Source organism: Pezoporus wallicus, unplaced genomic scaffold (assembly GCF_028554395.1).
Source record: "Pezoporus wallicus isolate ANWC-B61680 ecotype Strahan unplaced genomic scaffold, APGP_CSIRO_Pwel_v1 contig_4191, whole genome shotgun sequence".
NCBI lineage: Eukaryota > Metazoa > Chordata > Aves > Psittaciformes > Psittacidae > Pezoporus > Pezoporus wallicus.
The window spans coordinates 4,570,194-4,590,646 of NW_026641383.1; the positions used below are offsets into that span (position 1 = coordinate 4,570,194).

The following is a 20,453-nucleotide window of genomic DNA, read 5'->3' on the forward strand; positions in this document are numbered from 1 at the left end:
TGATGCTCTGAATGGAAGCATCTGCCTGTCAGAGTACAATTTTCTAACGCAGGTTACAGCATTTTCCAACTAGCAACAGAGTCCATTAAAGCTATAACCCCCCAAAACTGATAGACTTCCATCTGTTTAACTGATTGCTCTAATCAATGTAATCTCCTCCCATAACGTCTTGTACAGACACGCTCTCTCAAATACATAACTGCAGAATCAATTCAGTTGGGAAGTATATAAACATTTCAATTCTACAAATGGCCAAACACGATGAAAATAGGAACTGCTAAAGCTATCAGGATGCTTAAAGGCACAGGGGTTTATTAAGTTATCCGTAAAGAGAATAAATGGACAGGAAAAAGCCTTGAAGTCAACAATCAACAGATTTTCACGGGGCTGCCAACTGCAATGATAATAGTAGAGGATAATTATCTGAAGATGATTTTCCTCTTGCTTCACCCTAACCTTACAATAGCACTCTAAAAAGAGCTCCTCGGGGAAATGGCATCACCCAGAGTTCCCACTTGCCCAGATGTTTCCCTCATTATGTTACAAGCCTGTCAAGAAAAGGCAAATTCAGGGTTATTCTAATGATAGCAAACACCTCATAAAAAACCTCTCCAAATTTACTTTTCCAAGGAACATCATTTTAAAAGGCATTTCAAGTGCCCATGAGGAAAGAAAGCATCATTTATAAAACACTATTACCAGAAATCTTGAAGATGTTAAAAAAACCATCCTGGAATGTCAAACCGATGATAAAACTCCAACGCAAGGAGAAAGAGCATCGTGGGGCCTTACCCAAAGCATACGATGGAGCACTTCCAAGCAGGACTCCCACCAAGTTAACAGAATCATGGAACAGTCTGGGTTGGAAGGGACTTTCAAAGGTCACCTAGTACAACCCCCTGCAATGAGCATGGACATCTTCAACAGGAGGTTTTCTGAGTTCAGAGGACCCAATCCCAGCCTGTGACTGACTGGGATGTTGAGCCCACAGATCCGGGTTCCATCCTGTTGCCAGTGGTTTCACTTTGTGGACCACCAGCTGCAGGTCCCATGCAAACAAGGTGATCATTTCAGCCCACATTCTGCTCATTTTCCCTCATGCTCTACAGAAATGTGCTCTGCTGGTACTCCGGTTCTGTCTGAGATGATAAAGGGGTTTACATTGATTTACGGTGGTAATTATTCTACATTTTCTGTCAGTTCTTTGCCTGATTTGGCTGTTAATTTTTCTTTAAATTGGATACAGGGAAAAAAAGTTGGTCAGGGCCCACGCAACAGACCAGAGATTCACAAGCTTTGCCTGGGAATTTTGATGACTCTGCAGCTTTTAACACTGTCTCCAAACATTTGAAATGAATGGCAACATATGACACTGAATAAAAAAGAACCACCCGCAAATAGAAGGGAACTAACAAAAAATCCCTTTACCTCTGCTGGACGTAATTCAATGGGATCAGACTGGCTGGGTCACAAGCTCTGTCATTCATGGCTACAAGCACCTATCACCCTACAGTTCATGGCCATTGAGCACTGCCACCCGCTCGCCACGCACCAGCCCTCACACCTCCAAGGCGGCGTTTTCCCACCTCAGTCCCTCGGAAGAGGGGATGAAGGCTCCCCGAGGTGACACACAAGGCAAGCCCTCGGACGGGTCTGTACCTGCGGCAGCGCCTGCGGGAGCCTGGGGCTCGGGGGAGGCCTTGGCAGGTGCCGGCTCCATCACCCCCGTCCTGCCCCGTCCCGCCCCGGGGGCGCGGCGCGGCTGTCGGCACTCACCTGCCGCTGGCTGTGGTTGCCGGCGCCCGGGGGCCCGTGGGGGTCGCCGCCGCCGCCGCCGCGCAGCACGGTGATGTGCAGGGTGAGCAGGAGGAGCCCCAGCAGCAGCAGCAGCTCGGCCGCCAGCCGCACCATCCTCTTGAGCCGGGCGGCTTTAGGGCCCCGCGGCGGCGGCGGCCGTGGAGGAGGCGGAGGAGGAGGAGGAGCCGCGGCGGCCGCCGCCGCCGGGGCCGCCGCCGTCGCCGGAGCGGCCCCGGCCCCAGCCCCAGCCGCAGCCCCAGCGCCGGCCCCGGCAGCCGCAGGACGGGCGGCGGAGGCCGCGCCGCTCTCGGCGTCGGCGGGGCGGGCGGCGGGCGCGGGGCAGCGGCGGCAGCAGCAGCAACAGCAGCGGGGGCCGCCACACCACGGCGGAGCCACGTCGGGGCGGGACGCCGCGGCGGCGGCGGCGACGAATATCGCGGCGCTGCCCGGCTGCGGCGGGGGGCGGCAGGTAGCCGCGACGGGGCCGCGGGCCGGCGGCGTCTCTGCGGGCAGCCCTGCAACCCAGAGGCACCGTCGGAGGGAAGGAGCGGGCCGAGCCCCCGCAGCCTCGGGGAGCCGCGGGCTGGCGGAGAGCAGCGGGGCTCGGCTGCCGGCGGGGAGACGCTGTGAGGACGGGGGGGAGCCGCCGGGAGCGTGTGTGCGAGTGAGAGGGAGGAGGGAGGGAGAGGCGGAGGGGGGGGGGGGGGGGGAGCTGGGGACGACTCTCACATGGCGGGGAAGCCGGGACGCTCCGAGGGGAGGAGAGAGCTTGGGGCTATCGCCTCCCTCCTCGCGAGGGGATGGGGGTGGCCCCTGGACCAGCTTCTCCCCTCTGCCGTGTCCTCGCCCGCCCCGTGGACCCCCCTCAGGGCGCCCGTCGAGGCGTCGTCCTGCCCTGTCCTGCCTTGGCCGCCCTGCCGGGCCCCGGCCCGTCCCCTCGCGTTCGGGGTGTGAGGGAGCGGGGCTCGCCGCGACCTCCCCGCCCGCTCCCAGCTCTCGACGGGGCGGCTGCGGCTCCAGGGGGGCAGAGCGCTGCTTCCCCCCGGCTCCCCTTCCTCCTCCTTCTCCTCCTCCTCTCTACCCCCCGGCTCGGCCGTGGAACACGGGTGAGGACGGAGAGCGAGGGGCTGCGAAAAGCTTCAGTTGCCTGCCCTCCCTGGGAGCTGGATACCTGGCTCCATCTCTCCTCTCTCTTCCCTCCAGTGGCCCTAGGGCTGGCAAGGGCAGCTCCGCGCTCTCTCCTGCCACCGTGCGTGCGTGTTTGCAAGCGACTGGCTCTCCTCCTGGCTCCTGCTGCTTCTGCTGCTTCCAGACCCAACTTTCTCGCCCTCTCGCACTTATGTCGGGAGAGGTGCGTGTCGGATGCTTTTATACTGCCCTGCCTCCCTCCCCTGCTGTCCTTCCCCCCTTCCCCGCTGCCCCCCTTTCCCTTCTCCCTCTCTGCAGCTCCTACTGCAGCCTAGTTTCTCCCCCCCCCCCGATCTCCTCCTCCTTGTGCCGACCTGCCCCTCCGCAAGCCCTGGTTACCCAGTGCAGCCGGCCAGGGCACGCTGCCGAGGCACCCGCACCCGTCCCGCTTCACCGCTGCACCTTGCACAGTGCCTTCCACCGCTGCTCCCCAGGGACGGAGCTCTGCTGAAGTGTCCTGTCCCCTCCGGCTGGTCTGTGCATTCCCGGCACAGGAGGACTTGGGCTGCTGGGGTTTTCCCTTCCTCTTGGTTGCTGACTGCATAAGTGCAGTGGAAAAAAACCTTCCTCCCTCGAGTGGGAGGCCCCCCAAATTGAAAATGAACGTGAATTTGAAAAGATGTGAAAATGAGGGTTGGATTATCGCTTGCAGTGTCTTTGCATTCAGTCTGATGGAGCCAAACCTTTTTTTGGTGACTGAAGATGCATCTCAGTGTAACAAGGACACAGCTCAAATAAATGAACTTGAAACATAAATAAAGTCACCTAACAGAAAATGGGAGTTTTGGAGTTGTTATTCTTCCACAATTGGGAATGTAATGTGTAAAAGTGAGGATATGAATGCTCATGCTCAGTGCCAGTGACAGCCGGGACATCAAAATGTCTGAGTGAGCAACTGGTGAAAAAGAAGTGTTCCCTATCCAGAATATGTTCAGTCTAAGACCAATGTCCTCAGCAGGGTTCCTGTGATGTAAAGGTGAGATGTGCTTCCAGCATGCGGTGCCAGCAGGTCCCAAGGCACATCGTGGGATCCTCTGCCTGCAGTGTGCCTGACCTGGGAAGCTGGAAGAGTTGGGACGTGAGCAGAATTGGAGCTCACGGGAGGTTTCTTGCAGGTCTCATTGTGTCTGAAGGCTGTGGTCACAAATGGCTCGGAATGATGTCTCATACCCTTCCAGTCAGGTTTCCTTCCAGTGATAACCACTGTAAGTGATTAACCATCAGGCAGGAGCATGGTTAAAATAATTGCACTGGAGTATCGCTCAAGATGTGACCAAAAGCCATAACCCCAAACCCTTCGGATTTAAGGAGTTTTCATCCACAAACACATTGTGTAAGCACTGCAGTAGGAGCGATGGGCGCAGATGATTGTGCAGGGTAGGGGCTGCCCTGAGTGCGTTACAGGGAGGTACAACCCCTCCACCAGGTTTATAACCATTTATAACTCATTGATAAATACCTGATCTCGCGCTGATGCTCTGGGTTATGCAGCAAATCACACAGAGCTATTTGATATCACATAAAGCCATCACAACCTGCGGGACTGTCACGTGGGCTTTAAAAAATGTGGTGGGTTTTTTTTTTTAACCCAAACATTCCTTGGGCTAATCAAAATATTGAGAAGATAAAAACACTGATGTGCTTCAGCTGTCATTGCTCAGCCTGGGCTCTGCACCCAGCGGCAGCGGGACCGAGTGGGGCGGTTAAAGAGGGAGATGGATGGGCAGCGAAGAGGCAGGAGAGCTGTCCCCCAGGGTCTGCCAGTGTCTGACCCAGGCTGGTGGCTGTCAGTGGATCCCAGCTGTTGAGGAAAAGTGGAAACTTGGCACGTGAGTTCTGTATTTCAGAGCTTAATAGCACAAATCGGCAGCCAGAGCGAGGCTGAAGGCTCGTAATGTGAAACAGTCCGAGTGACAGCCTGGTGAAAAACACACACATGGATCTGCCGCCGAGCTCTGGGTAATGTAAGTTCTCCCTTGCCTTATGAAAGAGACTGAACCAAGAGACATCTTTAATCCAGATGAGATGGGCCTGTGCTGGTGCGCGTTTCCTCGTGGGACATTCAGTTTTGTGCATTAAAGTGCCGTGGAAAGACAGTGAGGGATGGAGCAGTGCTACTATTGGCAGTGAGCGGGTGGCAGCAAGAAACCAAGGCCTCTTCCCACTTGAAAACTTTGGCATAGAAGCAGCACTTGGGTACTGGGATGCCTGCGTGGCTGTGGGCAGGCAGCTGGGGAGCAGGGAGCACACTGTGAGCTGTAGATGCCAATTGGAATCCACACAAACGCTGTTAAATCAGATGACTTCATCGATGAGTCCAGATGACTGAAGTGCAACCTGTAGGGAAGATGGACTTAAAAGCAGAGGGAAAGCTTGCTCTAGCAGCTGCTGTCTAGTCCCTAGAAAGTGAAGTGAGGGTTTGCCTGGGGGAGAATATCCATGGGGAGGCTGAGGGGGATGTTGCTCCAGGGATGTGGTAAATCAGTAAGGGGGTCTGATGGTGGTGCTGTGGTAAGGGAGGTGAGCTCCTTTCATAGCTCCTTCCCTGTGAAGTTTCACAGCTCACACCTCAGCTTTTACCTCCTATTTCTCTTCCCTTCATTGATAAAGGCAGACTCAGCATGTGTGAATTCCCAGCCCCTCACCAGTGCCAGAGGAAATACATTGAGCTGAAGCTCTTCAGAAGTGGGTTAAATTCCCCCACTTTCTCAGCGTTTGTGATACAACATGGTCAGGTAGTGTAGCTCGGCTGCTGTCAGGAGTCAGTAAGCTGCTATAGCTCAACATCTCAACATCTGATGTTCTGCCTCTCTGAAGCCCCACAGATCCTATGTTCCTCACTGCATGGCTTCAAAAGGGGGTTGCTGCTGTCCCCACCATGTGGTGAGGACTCTCTTGGGGAGGTGTTTCAAGGATCTGTTGGCTTCAGTGACAGCACTGTCAGATGAAGGGCCTCCTGGTCTCCCTTAGACCAGACTGTAGCAAACATGCACAAGAGCTGTCCATGGCCACCGTGCCCCTTCAGTGCTCAAGGCCAAGGAACTGTGCCTGGGGTTGAATTTGCAATGTCCTCGCTGACACTGCAAGTCGTGTGCCTGTCTCCTGCCATGGCCATCGTGCCTAAGCATCCCGTGTGCTGTCTACTGAACTGTATATGGTCAGCCTCACTATATCACTGTGCAGGCACCTACACTTGGTGTTATGAGTCCTGAAAACAAAATACTGCCTAACTGAACCCAGCACTTGCAGAGGCTGGGTGGTCCTAATGACTGAAATGAATAGTCATTGATTGTACCTGGTCAACTGTGAAAACCCCCTCCTTTCGGATGAGTGCCATCAAGTGACACCCTTCAAGGCCAGTGTGAGAACTGCTGGATAAGGAGGGAGGAGAAAAAAATGCTGTATGATATATCACAACATACGTCACTTTATATGCTTTATCTCAGAAGTGGGGAGCACATAAAGGTGGGTTTATGTCAGAACATCATAGCTCACTTGGGTCTTAGACCCCATTTGGCCCAGCAGTTGAAAGGTATTGGTGCTTACCTGCTTGTCCACTGCACTGTCCGTCCTGGTACACTGCTGAAGGACTGCGGAGGCATTGTCTCTGACAAGACTGATAGCTTGTCAGAGGAGTGTAGCTGGTAGAGCCCCATCTGCCCTCCTCAGCTCACTCCTGCCTGCGCCCACTCCCAGGATGCTGTTTTATCTTTAAGCCTGCGGGTTGCTTTAAAATTATCTGGGATGAAAACCTGGCTCCACTGAAGTCGTTGGCAAAGCTCCCATTGACTTCAGAGGAGCCAGGATTTCACCCTAAGACGCTTTGTAGATTATTGGTGAATGGAAAGCATACATCTGGCTTCTTGAGGGTTATTATTGTTGGTGGTGACCTCTGCTCTGGCGAGCATTGAGCAAGGCTGGGTTGAGACAGATGGCTAAAGCTTTCTCTGCCTCTTCCCCTGCTTCCTCACAGGGGCTTTGCTTTACCGCTCATCATCTTGGATGCTGCTTATCAAGGAATACCTTCCCGTCGCCTGCCGGTGGAATTTAATGCCTGTTTGCCCACATTCCCCTTCCCCCAACACCAGCAGATCAGCAGATAGGAGACAGAATGGCTGATTAGCTTCTAGCTCCAACCTCTTAGCTATAAGCTGCAAATACTCACACAAGGGTCTTCTCTTGAAAAAAAAAAGGAAAGGAAAAAAAGAATCACCTTCTCCTGCAGGCAGGCTAAGTCTTTCTGTGATCTATGGGTCCTTCATCTCAATAAATCACAACATGAATAGTAACCCCCCTCTTTTTAAAAGAACTGATCAGTTTAGAGTTCTCTATTTCCCTGCTTCTCCTAGTCCGGTGCTTTCCTTCCCACCTACATGTTTTACCACCAGCCTGGTGTAACGGCTGGGTCAGGATTTCTGAGCTCTGCAGCACCTTGTGTGACAGTCTGGAAATTCATTAAAACTCGCAGCAGAAGCGGAAACGTGTAACGTGCAGTCTGAACGATGGGATATGGAAATGGAGAAAACAGCCCAGTTTCCTGCCTGCTATTTGTTTTCTAATACCGAATCCTGTTTATTTTACACTCTGCCACATTTTCACTTTTCAATATCCTGCACATTTTTGTACTGATGATGTGCAACCGCACTGAAGCTTTTGCCAAGATGTGGCAGTACGGGACTGTGGGAATAAGCACACCAAGCAGTGTTTCTCAGGCGGGCCCAAAGAGCCTAAATTCTGCTGACTCTCCTAAGAGCTTGCCATGGGGCCCTTTCTGCCTCTTCAGAGAAACAGAGTGAAACCAGCACCCCCCTTTCCTCTGAACGCAGCTGTGTATCGCTGCAGGTTGGTTTAGCTGAGTGCTACGAATTGCTGGTTCCAACCAAGAGGGTTGGACCTTAAGGTCCTTTCCAACCCAAAACCATTCTGTGATTCTATGATGTATGAAATGGAGTAAAGGCTCAGAAGACTGATTGAGTTATCTTGGTTCAGCAAATCGCAGCACATCAGCTCAGGTGAATGCTTTCCTGTTGTTTTTGCTGGCAGTGGAGCCAGCCATGTGGCAGAGCTGGCTCACTGGCCAGGAGCAGGGAGGCAGCCCCTTGTTTTGGAAGCAGTGAACCATTAAATTGGCTCATCCATTAAATTGGCTCAGCCAAATTTGTCATTAAATTTGAATTAGTACATATAATAATGAATAATGTGGCAGCTCGCCTCGTGTGTACCTACCCGTCTGTGGCTGCATGGCAATGGGTACTGCAGAGAAGGAGCTTTACACAAACACTTCTGGTGGGAACTAAGAGCAGAGCGAGGAGGTGGTCCTGGCCCAGCTTGGTGTAAATCATCATAAGGGGTTGTGTGGCTGAGGCTTGATTTGGCTGATCACTTCTATTGAGTCTTGCCCTATGTTCAGCAGCAGATGAGTGGCCTTTCTGATAGTTAAATAAAGTAATAAACAGAGCAGTTCACACCTCCCACACCTATGGTTTCCAACCCTTCACTTCCCCAGGGACAACATCATATTGCTGGCTTGCAACTGGCTTTTTCCCAAGACTACTTTGTGCCTGTGGAGGTCAGGAACTTAATTAAAAACGAAAACATAATCAGAAAGCCAGCTGAGTAGCTGAAGGACAGTGCTGCAGCAGGGAAGGGGAAGGAGGATTGCAGACCAAACACTTTGATGGTGGGTGAAATGAAGGGCTGACTGCCTTCTCAAAGAAGACTTGAGCTGTCTCCATTGCAGGGAGGCTTTCATTAGCACAGAAAAGGTAAAGATACCATAGCTCGTTCCTTGATGGCAGCAGGTGCTAAGTGTCCCCTGACTTCACTTAGGTGATTTAGTACAGCTTGAGCACAATCTGTGCAAGGCCACTCACACTCCTGCTAGCATGTTGCTGTACTAGCAGAGGTAAGGGTCTCCCTAGTCTTGTTATGCCCCGTGGGTAGAGGCTTCAAGGGGTTTATTTTATTGTTCATACTAAATCAGTTCCTATACTTGATAGCTGATGGTCTGGATTCCCTAATATCTTTGTGCAGTGCTCTGTCAAATCCAAATTATGCCACATCAATGAAACACTTGGTTTTGAAACCTGCGTATTCTACTGCTTGCAACAAGTGTGTTGAATTTACGCTGGGGTTTCTCAGCTCAGTTTGGAGCCAGTGCTTTAGGAGCTAAATCATGTTAGTGATAAATATCCTCTTCTTTTCCATAACAGAATCTGCAGCTAATGTTTCCAGATAAATACTCCACACTATGTACCATAGCAAGAGGAATAATGCCACAGTCCTGTCATTATTGTTCAACAAAGGTGGCAGAAACACTGAGAATGAGGGCAGGTTTCTTCCCTGCCATTCACCTCTTCTCTGAGGCCCTTTGTACCCCAAATCGGAGCCTGATGACAGGTGCAGAGATGTCCGAATGATCTGCAACAACCTTTTCAAGCATAAATGTTTGCTGAGATGCAGGGAGAAAAAAGCTCTTATGGAAAACAAATCTCTCTTCTGCAGGGATTGTGACAATGTGCTCAGTGAAGGCTGATTTGTTACACAGCCATTTGGCATGCTGTAAGGAAACAGAGTTGGCTCATAGGTATTACTGCAGGTGAAGAAATCCTTTAAACTAGGGCATGTGTCCCTTCTCTTATCAAGTTGCTGGGGTCTCAAATTGATTTCTGTCAGACTAAGGATGGGCAGTTGTATTAGATGCTCCTTCCACCAGTGTTGAAGTGCAGGCTGGATTCAATGTCCTCCCTTAGTGCACCTTTCAACATAGTGGTGCCTGTGTTTTTGATACTACAATGATAACTGTAACACCAAATAGTGATTGGCTCACTGGGGGATGTCCTAGCTAGTAGAGGACAGGAATAATTTGAAATGTGCTTTCAAAGGAGGATGATTCTATGTAAGATAAAGCAATGGAGAAAGAAAACAGAGAATCTGAGGCCTCTCATCTAAAGCATTTATTTCTAAGAAGAATGTTCTCTGCTACTGAACTTCAGTGTACTGTCTGGTAAACAAATGTGCAGATTGCTGGTGGTCCCAAGTGCTCTTTGAATAGCAACAGCTTCACCTACTCTCCATGGCGGGATGGTGAGTCTCAGTGGATCTGGATGAGATGGTCAAAGCACAGAGATAAGCTACAGAAAGGCAGCTAACAAGCCTCTGCAGCAGATCTGCTGCCTGGTGCATGCCAGTGAAGAGGAGGGAGAGAGCACAGCCACCCATCAGGTTCTGGGAGATCATGAACATCCCTCCTGGTCCTGCCAGAGGCAGAGGTTCTGGGCAAAGCACTGTGGTTGGCCAGGGATGCAGGGCTGGGCTGGCTGGAGGCTCCTCTTTACATGGCCATGGTGGGTTTACAGCAGTGCTCAGCGCTTGAAAGAGAGAGGAAGGGAGAGAAAACAGTTTGAATGTGCAACACTTTGGTGCACACAGCTGAGGAAATCACTGCAGATCAAAGTACGTGTTTATTCAAGACAGCTGACCTGCCTGCAGGAGATTCTCACCCCTCCAGTACCCTGAAGACAGCAGCAAGTATGAAACAAAACAGCACGGAAAATGCAATACCTGGAGCTCCACCTTGCTGTTATTTCCTGTGAAACAAGGATTTTTCTCCTCTATTTATTGCTAACATCCTTGTGCAGTGAGTACACAAATCCTCATGGGAGGCTTTAGAAAGACTGGCACAAAAAAGGGGTGAGCACCACTGAATAACAAGACAGCCCCATCTGATGGAGCTCAGACTTCATCTTTTCATTGCGCTGGCTATAAATGATCATTTTATGCAGTATATCACATAACAGCTTATACATTTCCAGTGCATTTTCTTATACACATTCTCTTAAAACGTGCCTTATTGTTGCTATTGGAGCTGCTGGTAGTTTTTTCTCTGGATAGTCCACCAGTCTGATCCAATGGCAGGGCATTCCAGCCAGCCAGTTTTCATTCCAGAGTCACCTCTTCACAAGGTTCAGAACTCCGAGGCTCTTTCTGGCACTAGATCCACAAAGCAGGTGGTTGATAAGATTATTGGCTCAAGAAAATAGGGAATTTGTGGCTGGGCCCGCTATAAAAAGAAATTCTTTCCAATGATTTACAAATAAATGAACCTCAGTGCAGGCAGGATCAGCCCCTTGTGTATGAAGTGTCTTTTTACTGTATATGGAGAGGGTAGAGAGGTTTTAAACCAAGAAACAACTTGAAACAGGATGAGAAGGGGGGGGGGGGGGGAGCAAATTAACCCTTTTTTGACTTCTTAACCTCAAGTAGCTTTTTAGTAGATCCCTGGGGAGTTAGTCTGTAAAATGCTACAAGTGGGTTTACCTACATGTTGCTTTTCAACCACAGACAGACAGGAAAAGATCCGATTGACACTTGCTTCAGACAACAAATGGGACACAAAAGATGAAACTCATTTCAAAGGGTCTATTTGTTTGTCTCTTGTCATGGATTAAACCAGGGGGCCGCTATTTCAGGATGGAGTCTGCTACCATTGCAGTCAATGGAAGAAAAAAGAAGGCCTATTTGTGCGAGTAAGGCAGAACTGGCCCTTGGTGAGGAAATGAGTTGGTTGTTACTGAAGCTTTACTGACAATTCTGTAGTAAGTGAGGATATAGTACTTCTGAAATGCTCGATTTGCAAGCCAGATGTTTGAAATATGAATATTCACACTTGCAGAACTTTAAACAGACCGATGAAAGTTCACTGAGAAACAAGTGGGAATAGAAGAATTCTTTTTTATCAGAATGCAAAGCACCACCGTGCCTTTTAAAAACAGGTTTTTATTTATTTGATTCAAGTCTAACTCAATTTAGGAAATTCTTCCTGTCGAAAGCAATTTCTTCCTGTCTAAATCAATTGCTCTGTGTGTGTGAGAGAACAGGGAAAAATTGCTGAAATGATGCTTTTTAGAAATTCAAACCAATGAGAAAAAACACGATATAAAAATCACTCCCTCATTGCCAGTAGTTCCATTAAAGGACACACGAGATAGGTAGTGAAGCAAAAGCTCCAAATCATCAATACACCTGAAGGAAACCTGAACACGTGCATGTCTTTGCTCTCTCTGTCTTGACCCAGCAGTTGTGCTCCCTGGGTGAGGCCGTGAGCAGCTCGGCTGCAACCCAGCCCTGCCTGCCCAAAGGAAAAGAAGAAGAGAAAAAGCCTGACATGAGCATTTTGGCAGCTCTTTGTTCCAAAGAGAACAGAACTTTGTCTACTGCTTGCTGGCCTTTGATTTTTTTTTTTTCTTTTCATGGATGTGGTGGTGGATGGGGTTTCCAAATCCCTGTCCCTGCCAAACAGCAAGCCAGATTTTGTCCTTGGATACCTGCCTTTAATCCCCCGGAGCTGGGCTGAGTTTGGTGCACACATAAGTTTTTGCTTGTGTATTTAATCACAAGGGGGGTTGGAGTAGTTAGAGCCTGGGCTGTTATCTGCTGTTCAGCTCTTACGATTAATCTCAGAATCACTTCTTTTCTTCTTAAAGTCTTCAAGCTTCAAGCTTGAGTGTATTAAATTAGTGGGATGTTTTTCAAGCTTGTTTTTCTAATGCTGACATATATAGAGGAAATAATGAAGTCAAAGAGGCTCCAAAGCAGAAGAGCAGCCTCAGTAGCTGCAGATTTTAACTCCCAGCTCCTTAACCAGCCAGCAGTACGGGTGAGCCTGCCTCAAATAGGCTTAACAGCTGCATTTGGGAGTCTTGCTCCCAGTGGTATTTGGTGCTGCAGAGTACCCACAGTCTGGAGGCCACTACCATCAGATGAGAAACTGGACCATGTAGACAAACTATGAGCAACCCAGAGCGCAATATATTGTGTGTAAGAGCACCGGTTCCAACCCACCCATGCAAAGAAAGTGATGGTGCACAGGGCAGGGCTAACTCTGAATTTCCTGCCTTTTGTAGTGAGTACCGGGCCCCCTCCAACAATGTTAGAATGCCATTAACAAATAATTTTGTGTTAAATGCTTACTTTTTAGCATGCCTTTACTGCAATGCTTTAAATCTGATTTCTGTCCTTTTAACTCTGCATGGCTCCTTAAAGGACACAGGAGCTTTGTATCAGTTTAACTCCTAGGTTGAAACTGATAAATACTGTGGTGCAACTGCCCCCCTCTCTGCAAGTAGAGACGATGCAAACATAAAGTGAGTTTCAATCTGCAGGATTAATCTATACAAGTATAAAACACCTTTTGCTGGTAACCTCACCTTCATTAGGGGTTTTACTAATTTATCAGTTTTAATTAAAACAAAAAAATCTTACCCCCTAACTGAAATAGAAGATCTCTGCATAAAAGTACTGGAAGACATGGTCATTCCTGGCTAATAATACATTTTGAGATAGTAGATCTGAAGAGATCAATTGGATGCCCGTGAAACTAAAAGCTGCTGATTGTTGGTACATTTGGTGACAAAAATGTTAGCAATGGTTAAGGGTGCTGAGCCTGAACCCTGCCCCAGGAATCCCAAACTGACCTATGTTATACAACTGCCTGATAAACCAAGTTAAAGCAGACAGCTTTTGGCATCTTGGGGGAAAATGAACGTGTAAACGTTTAAGTTGCTCTCTTCTGTCTCCTTCTTGTGATCATCAAAGCTGCAATATCTTTTCAAATGAGTTAAATATGGCAGCCTTAATTCTGACTCTAGAAAACAGATGGCAACCTTCTTGGAAGCAGTTAGACTACAAACAGTTCTGGTTCATGTAGTGCGCAGCTTATATCTGTAATGGCACTTACTTATTGTAGAGATCAGTACCAAGTAAAATAGTTGATATGATCATTAAAGAAATAGAGGACTTGCAAGCATAACATGGAAAGAGATATGATACCTTTCCAGCCCACTGGCATTATTTGACTCTTTCAGCAGAATCACAGAGGAGGCTTAGTTGGCCTTGTAGAAAGACTTTCCAGAGATTATTAAATGAACTGAAGGATCATGGTTGAAAAGGCAAAATTCTACCATTGTCTGGAAATTATTTAAACAGTAAAAATAAAGAGTAGAATAACACACACACACGTATATTTTCTACACAAATATAGATGTGTATGTGTAGATAAAACTGGGAAGTGATGTGCTAAATTTGGCAGATAACACAAAACTGATGAAGCTAAATAAAGCTGAAGAGAAATAGGACGAAACTCCATTCCGAATAGACAGTGCAACAATGAAGAAAGTCCAAGTAGACAAATGTAGCAGAAATGACGTTGCAGAAGTACTCCCATGCATTGCTTGATGCTAAGGGAACCCCACTAACCTGTATGGGTGATCAACAATTGCCTGGGGAGAAGTGCATAGAAGAATATGCAGTGAAGGATGGGGAGAAAATAATGCTGAAGATATACTCTTGCTGTTGTTTCCATTTGTGTTTTAAGTGATAACTCTACGCCAAAATTAGAAACCAATAGATGAAAAATTACACACGACAACCAAGGTCAAGGAAACTTCTCCATGTGAGAGGGGACCTAGAAGGACCAAAATGAAGGAAGGGAGCAGGCATACAAGTGGACATGCAAATGTCCAGTCAAAATAGCGACTGGTTTACGCAAAGGGAAATGACCTCTTCCATATATTGGACAGAGAGAATGCAGCATCATTAAATGTTATCACATCTGAAAGCAAAAAGGATAACTAAATAATGCCTAGCACTGTAGAAATGCATAGCGGGATTCAGAGAGAAAAGCAGTGAAACCAGAAGAATCAAGAATTTTTCCACAAATCTAAGCATTTCTAGGAGACCAAAATCTCCTCCACAGATAGCGTAACATTAGCAAAATCAGTGGTTTTCCATAGTCCTTAATGTGGACTGCTGCATTTTTTTCAGCAGATGTATGGATCCATATGCAGTTCCTGAGCCTACTGACAATGCTTTCCTTAGCTGCTTATTGCTGCTCTACAGATTCATAAGCTACAAGCTGAAAATCTCCTTTCCAAAGGATTTCAACCCTTGGAGCTCAGGACACAGTCATCTCAAGACCAATTAAAGACACCAGCTAGTGATGGGAATAGAAAGGTTCTCCATTGAACTTAATTATCTAGGGCAAGGAGAAAACATCCCTTTCATTCAGTGATTGCATAACGGTCTATTATGGGCTACAGTCTTGGCTTTAAAATGAGTGACAAAACTCATACCGAGTTAAATGGAAGAAGGATTTGACCCGTGGCGGTTCAGACATTTTGAAGCATCTGATTTGCCCATCATTGACAAAAAGAACCTGAGAAAAATAGTTCAGTACTTGGACAATATACTTGCAAATTTACCTGATAAGCCTCTCTCAAAAACCCCAACCACTCAACCAGACAAGAAACCAGGGCTGATTCTGCCTGTCTCCACAGTGTAGATGTGCATTTATAAGAGAATGCAAGTTTGCCTGTTGCTCAAGTGGAAGTCCAGGCCATACAGAGAAAATGAATTTTGTGTGTAACTTGGAGGTTTCCTTAGGCTCAGGAATGTGTGTGTGAATATATATATATATATTATTAAATAGAGGTATAGGAAATCCAGGAATAATAAGCACTCAAAAGACTGGTCAAGGCTATCATTACAAATACAGAAACCAGGCAAAGAGACTGGTTACAGTCTGTGTTAGGCTGGCAAATTGGATTTTAAATTAAGTTTTAGCTGGAATGAGTTTCTAAAGCTATTTTTAGCCTCAACCATGTGAGAAGCACATGGCTCCAGAAATACATTCCCCTCAAGAATAAGTTAACGGGGGTGGGGTGTGTGGAAGGAAACAACCTAAACAATTCATTTAAAGTTAATAACTGAGTTGTTAAGGATTTTATAGCTTTGTTTTTGAAACATTTGGTGTTAAAGTGGGATTCACTTTCACAATAATGTGCATTTATATACCAACAGTGCATGGGACGGTAGAGCGATGGGAGGATTCAAAAGGACCTCTGTTAGCCTATAGCATCCCTGAATCCCCCCTGGACCTGAGTGAGGGAGGGGATTATTCACAAGAGCATTTTGGTGTAGCTGTGGTAGGCTCTGACACTGAAATGCCCCATGAAGGAACATGCCTTTTCCTCTGCTTGTTTAGAAAGGGCTCTGGGAGACTGAACCTGCATGATACCCTTGAGGAATTGTTTAGGATAACTACAGAAGGAATAAAGTAAAGAAAAGAGCAGACGTAATAATGCTCATACATTGTCACCAAATATAAAGCAAGGGACCCACAGGATGCACTAAACATGTTTGGCCTTCTGGTAGAAGAGGGACCTGAGAAAGGACTTGTGCAACAGAAACCTAGTCTGTTTTCCCAACTACATCAGCAGATCTTACAAAAAGGCAGTAAGTTCCTCTTATAGTTACTCTGCAAACCTGCTCTCTTCTCTGGCTAGAGATAAAGATGATAAAGGGCTTGCGCAATTAAACAGTATCATGTCCTCAGTCTGCAAGCATTTTAGTTAGGAGATGCTCCTTAGCTTTAGGGGTAAAAAGGGGGGAAAAGAAAATAAAAGAGATAAACGAGGCTATGAGGTTTGTTTATTCTGGATCATTCCCCGATCCAAGAGGGCAGAGGCCACTCTCTTTGGTGCTGCAGCTCCCTGTGTGTGCAGGTTGATGAGCAGATTCAACCCTGGTAGGACAGCAGACGGGCAGGACTTTGCTGCTTCTGGGAGACAGAAGCATTTTGGTCATTTTGTTACATTGACATAGGCACCAAATTGCTGTTGCGATGGTAAATTTGGCTCTCAGCCTGGAGGGGACCCTCTGAAGGGTCTGCAGGACCATCCATGGCCAACAGGGCCATGGAACAAGGACAACTGGACTTCTGTGCTGATGAAAGACCTGGAGAACTTAGCTGGCCCTTCCAGTCTGGGAGCTTTATTATCTATTTTTGCAGTCCTGGATGGGAGGTGTAAAGGTTTCTCCCCTCATTTTACATGACTGCTTTGTTACACTGGATTTCCTCTAGTAGATGATCCACATAAAGGTTAAAGCAAACGGAGACCCAATGAAACCCAGAAAAGGGACTTCATTAGCTGAAATGGCAATGAGTTGTATTTTTTGGCACGCTGGGGTCTGGGTTCCACCTCCCCACTGTGCATGTCCATGTGTGTATCTCTGACTATGGACTGGATTTTCTTAAACTCTACAGAGAAGTTTATCTTTGGTTATTTCTACTGTGGACTACTGGCTTTGCCTCTTTTCAACCTACAGATCAAAGGCATTATGTAAAAACAGTGCAATTATGACTAAAATAAACACTTGAAACTCTGTTACTGTGATTTCATCCGGATTTTTTTCTCCTAGGTTTGTATTAACACTCATGTGACTCGATCACCATTGGTAGCAATAAAATACACATGATAATCCTCTGCTGATCTATACCCAGAAGACTTAAGTGGTGCAGCTTGTATTTTATTTCCTTTTCCTAGTCTCTGTGAAAAGTCCATGCCCTTCTGAAATGTACATCTGATACTTAAGAATCAAAAGAACAGCTAATTAATTGCATCCCACCTCCTCATATGGAAAATGGATCTAAACTAGCATTTAAAACACAATGTGTTTGCTTTAAATAGCCAAATGCTGAGGGACCAGAGAGATCTGTGGGGAATTTTTGGCACCATATGAAGATTCTTTCAGCCCTCGAATCCCCCACCCTTGAATTCTGTGGTGGGTTAGTAGGGAAAGGATATAAAATTGTGGAATTTTTTTTAAAGGCTTTTCTCTTTGTTTTCTATTCTCCTTGGCTGTGCTCTTATATTTTAATACCGTATAATAGTAAGGAACAAGGAGGGTCATTCAAAAATATTTTTTAATCTTTATTAAAACCAGAACTGCCTTTTGCTGCTGCTGGATCACATTTACCTACAAAGCCCTAAAAATGCTGAAAGGACTGGAACCATAGCTTCTACTTAGGGGTTTTGAGGGGTGCCCACACAAGACTGAACGACTGCTGGCAGTGGAGAATGCCAGCCTCTCGCTAAGCTTTTACGTGGTGCTGACCACTTCAGTATCAAGGCATTTCCCAGGGGTCCAAAATTAGATACCAGCATTGCTCTTTTGCTTCTGGACAAAAGAGATGCTTTGCTTAGGCCTGACTTTTTCCACTCAGCCCCCCTTTCATTAAGGCGTCTTGAATTCACCATGATGGGACAGTAGGATGAATTTAAGGGTTTTGGTTAATGAGGAGATGATTGCTCCTGTATTAATAGCTATGAAGTGCCACAACAGCAAGAGGGGATGAATCTCAGTCTCAGCTGTGATGTGAGTTAGTTCTCTTGCCTCCAGGAGTACATGTACATTTGGGCTTTTATATGGCTATATACATACTTCACTTTCAGAGTTACTTTCATTGTTTGCACCAGAAAAGGAACTCTAAAAGCCTGATGAAGGTTTCTGGAAGGAATAAAAAGAGTATAGGGAATATGAGGGTTTAGAACAGAAGGTTTAATAATTCAGAAGTATTAAGGCTGGCCCAGCCTATTCCAGAATGTGGGCTGGAGAGCTTGCATTTGCTTTTCCTTCTTCCTACATGCTATACAATCCAAAGATCTATTGCCATTTGCACAAATCAGCAATAAAGCCCCAGATCACGGGCATTAATGGATTTCTTTCACCTGTGGGGAGTTTTATTTCTTGCCCAGTTTGTAAAGGATAATGTACCACTCCACAACTTCCGTGCCGTGGACAAGATCTTGTATTTCTATATGAAAGAAGTCAGACTCACTGCTAATACTTATTGAGCCTGATCAGATGATCCAAGTGCCTTGCTTACTCACACAGGCACAGCTACCAGGAATTGTATTGCTGATATCACCTATATGCTATGTGGAGCATAACATCAATCTATTAGGAACTCTAATATCAATTGGCAGTCATATTAAAAACAAGTAAACAAGAATTAAATGAATGTAAAAGTTAGAAACGGGTCATTTTAAAAGGAGGAGGGTTAAAATGTCTACATACAAAAAGAAGAGCAGTATAAAAAGAATGGAGATTTGGTTTGTATAATGCATGAAGATGTTTGGGCTTCTCCATTATTATCTTTGATCTTGAAGAAAAAAGCTTCTCAGAAGATTAGGGGAAAAATTCATTTAAAAGAGTAAAATGCCATGTTGAAATCACAGGGAACATCCTCATTAGAGCGTACGCATCCTACCTCATGCTCTTTGATGTAGTTACAATGGAATAATTTTTTTTCTTATAAGGAATGGGGAAAAGACAACTTCAGTAAATACTGTGTGCCCACCAGAATAACTGGATCAGCGGTTTGTCATCCTGAATTATCTTGGGGAAAATATCCAGGCAAAATTACATCACAGATAGGCAGACCAAGTATCTTAGACCAGTCAAAGTATCTATTATTGCTTGTTTTTATCTTTCTCTAAAGGGAAGCTATGTTTGACCTCTAAGGAAGGTCAACAACTTAATTATTGTACTCAAGACAAAGCTACTCTGTGCACAGGAAATGAAAGCTAAGGAGAAGCACTTTGAAAAGAAAGACGTTTTACTCTCTTAAATAAATGAGACCTACAAAATTCAATATTGTTTTCATCTTGACCAAGTCTTCTGGCTAGATGCTAAGTGATGTTCATCTGGTAAAGACAGGAAATCCAGGAGCCTTCCTGCCTTTGCAACACAAGAGTTGTAGCAGTGCAAAGCAGCTTGGAAGACAGTCAAAGAAAAGCAGCCTGCACTGGGAGGGCTTTCACAGCCATACTTCCTAAGAAAGCAAAATCCACTTGCTTGGGAAAAATGAGTACCTTGAGGCGTTTAGATTAAAACCCCCTAAATCACTTCTTGTGCTAGGACACTGCTTAGAAGAGGATAGCTCAGATCCAGAAAGTTGCAATTGGAAGAACAAGGAATGGGGAAGAGCAGTTACGCTCGGTGATGTGGCACCTTCTGAGAGAACACCTAACATTGCAGTTCATCCAAATAGTCCAAAACAGAGTAAAAAAAGGAAAAAAATTAAAAAAAAGAAGGAAAGAAAGGCTGTGTCACCATCACAAAATACAAGCACTCTGCTTTGGTGCTGAACTTTTAAACTAATATTGCTCGGCCAGCTTGTACCTCAGGTTTTACTTTGCTGTCACACGTGGGAGCTGTGGGAGGTTTGATTGATCTTTGAGGCTCTTTCAGTAAAAACAGTGCTGTGATTTAGGCTTGAGCTAGCTGGTGCTAATCAGGCCAGCAGGAAGGACAAGCTGTGCAGCTCAGGGAAAGCAAGGAAGGGTACAGCAGGGAAATGGAGCGTTAGGATTACAGAGGGTATTCAGCTTCACCAAAAAGTTCAGAAAAGGGATGCTATTTACCAGTGTTGGAAAGGCATGAATCTTCAACAAGGGTGGTCTGGCAAATGGCATAAGTCACCAGCCACAAGCCTTTTCCAAAGAGGAAAATACACCATTTCCAATGAATACTGTAAAGACTGCAGCCCTGGATGAGGGGGGAAGTGACCACTTCACCATCTACCAGATGAATGTCCAGATTATATGGTCTTGGAGAGTTCCTAG

The 20,453-nt window shown here is 46.5% G+C and overlaps 1 protein-coding gene and 1 long non-coding RNA gene across 2 annotated transcripts in view; both read right to left on the reverse strand.

Moving 5' to 3' along the window:
- Window positions 1-1,962, reverse strand: part of ISM1 (isthmin 1) — a 38,945-nt gene extending 36,983 nt beyond the window's left edge. Inside the window, exon 1 of the mRNA XM_057423325.1 lies at window positions 1,777-1,962. Coding sequence (XP_057279308.1) covers window positions 1,777-1,911 — 135 coding nt within the window. The 5' untranslated portion in view covers window positions 1,912-1,962. The remainder of the gene's footprint in view (window positions 1-1,776) is intronic.
- A 9,018-nt stretch (window positions 1,963-10,980) lies between these two features.
- On the reverse strand, window positions 10,981-14,278 carry LOC130606795 (uncharacterized). The gene is made up of 3 exons (XR_008974051.1): window positions 14,242-14,278; window positions 12,010-12,115; window positions 10,981-11,047 (listed from the first exon to the last, which is right to left on the reverse strand). It is a non-coding gene; the product is annotated as an uncharacterized LOC130606795 (long non-coding RNA).
- Window positions 14,279-20,453: the final 6,175 nt, after the last annotated feature.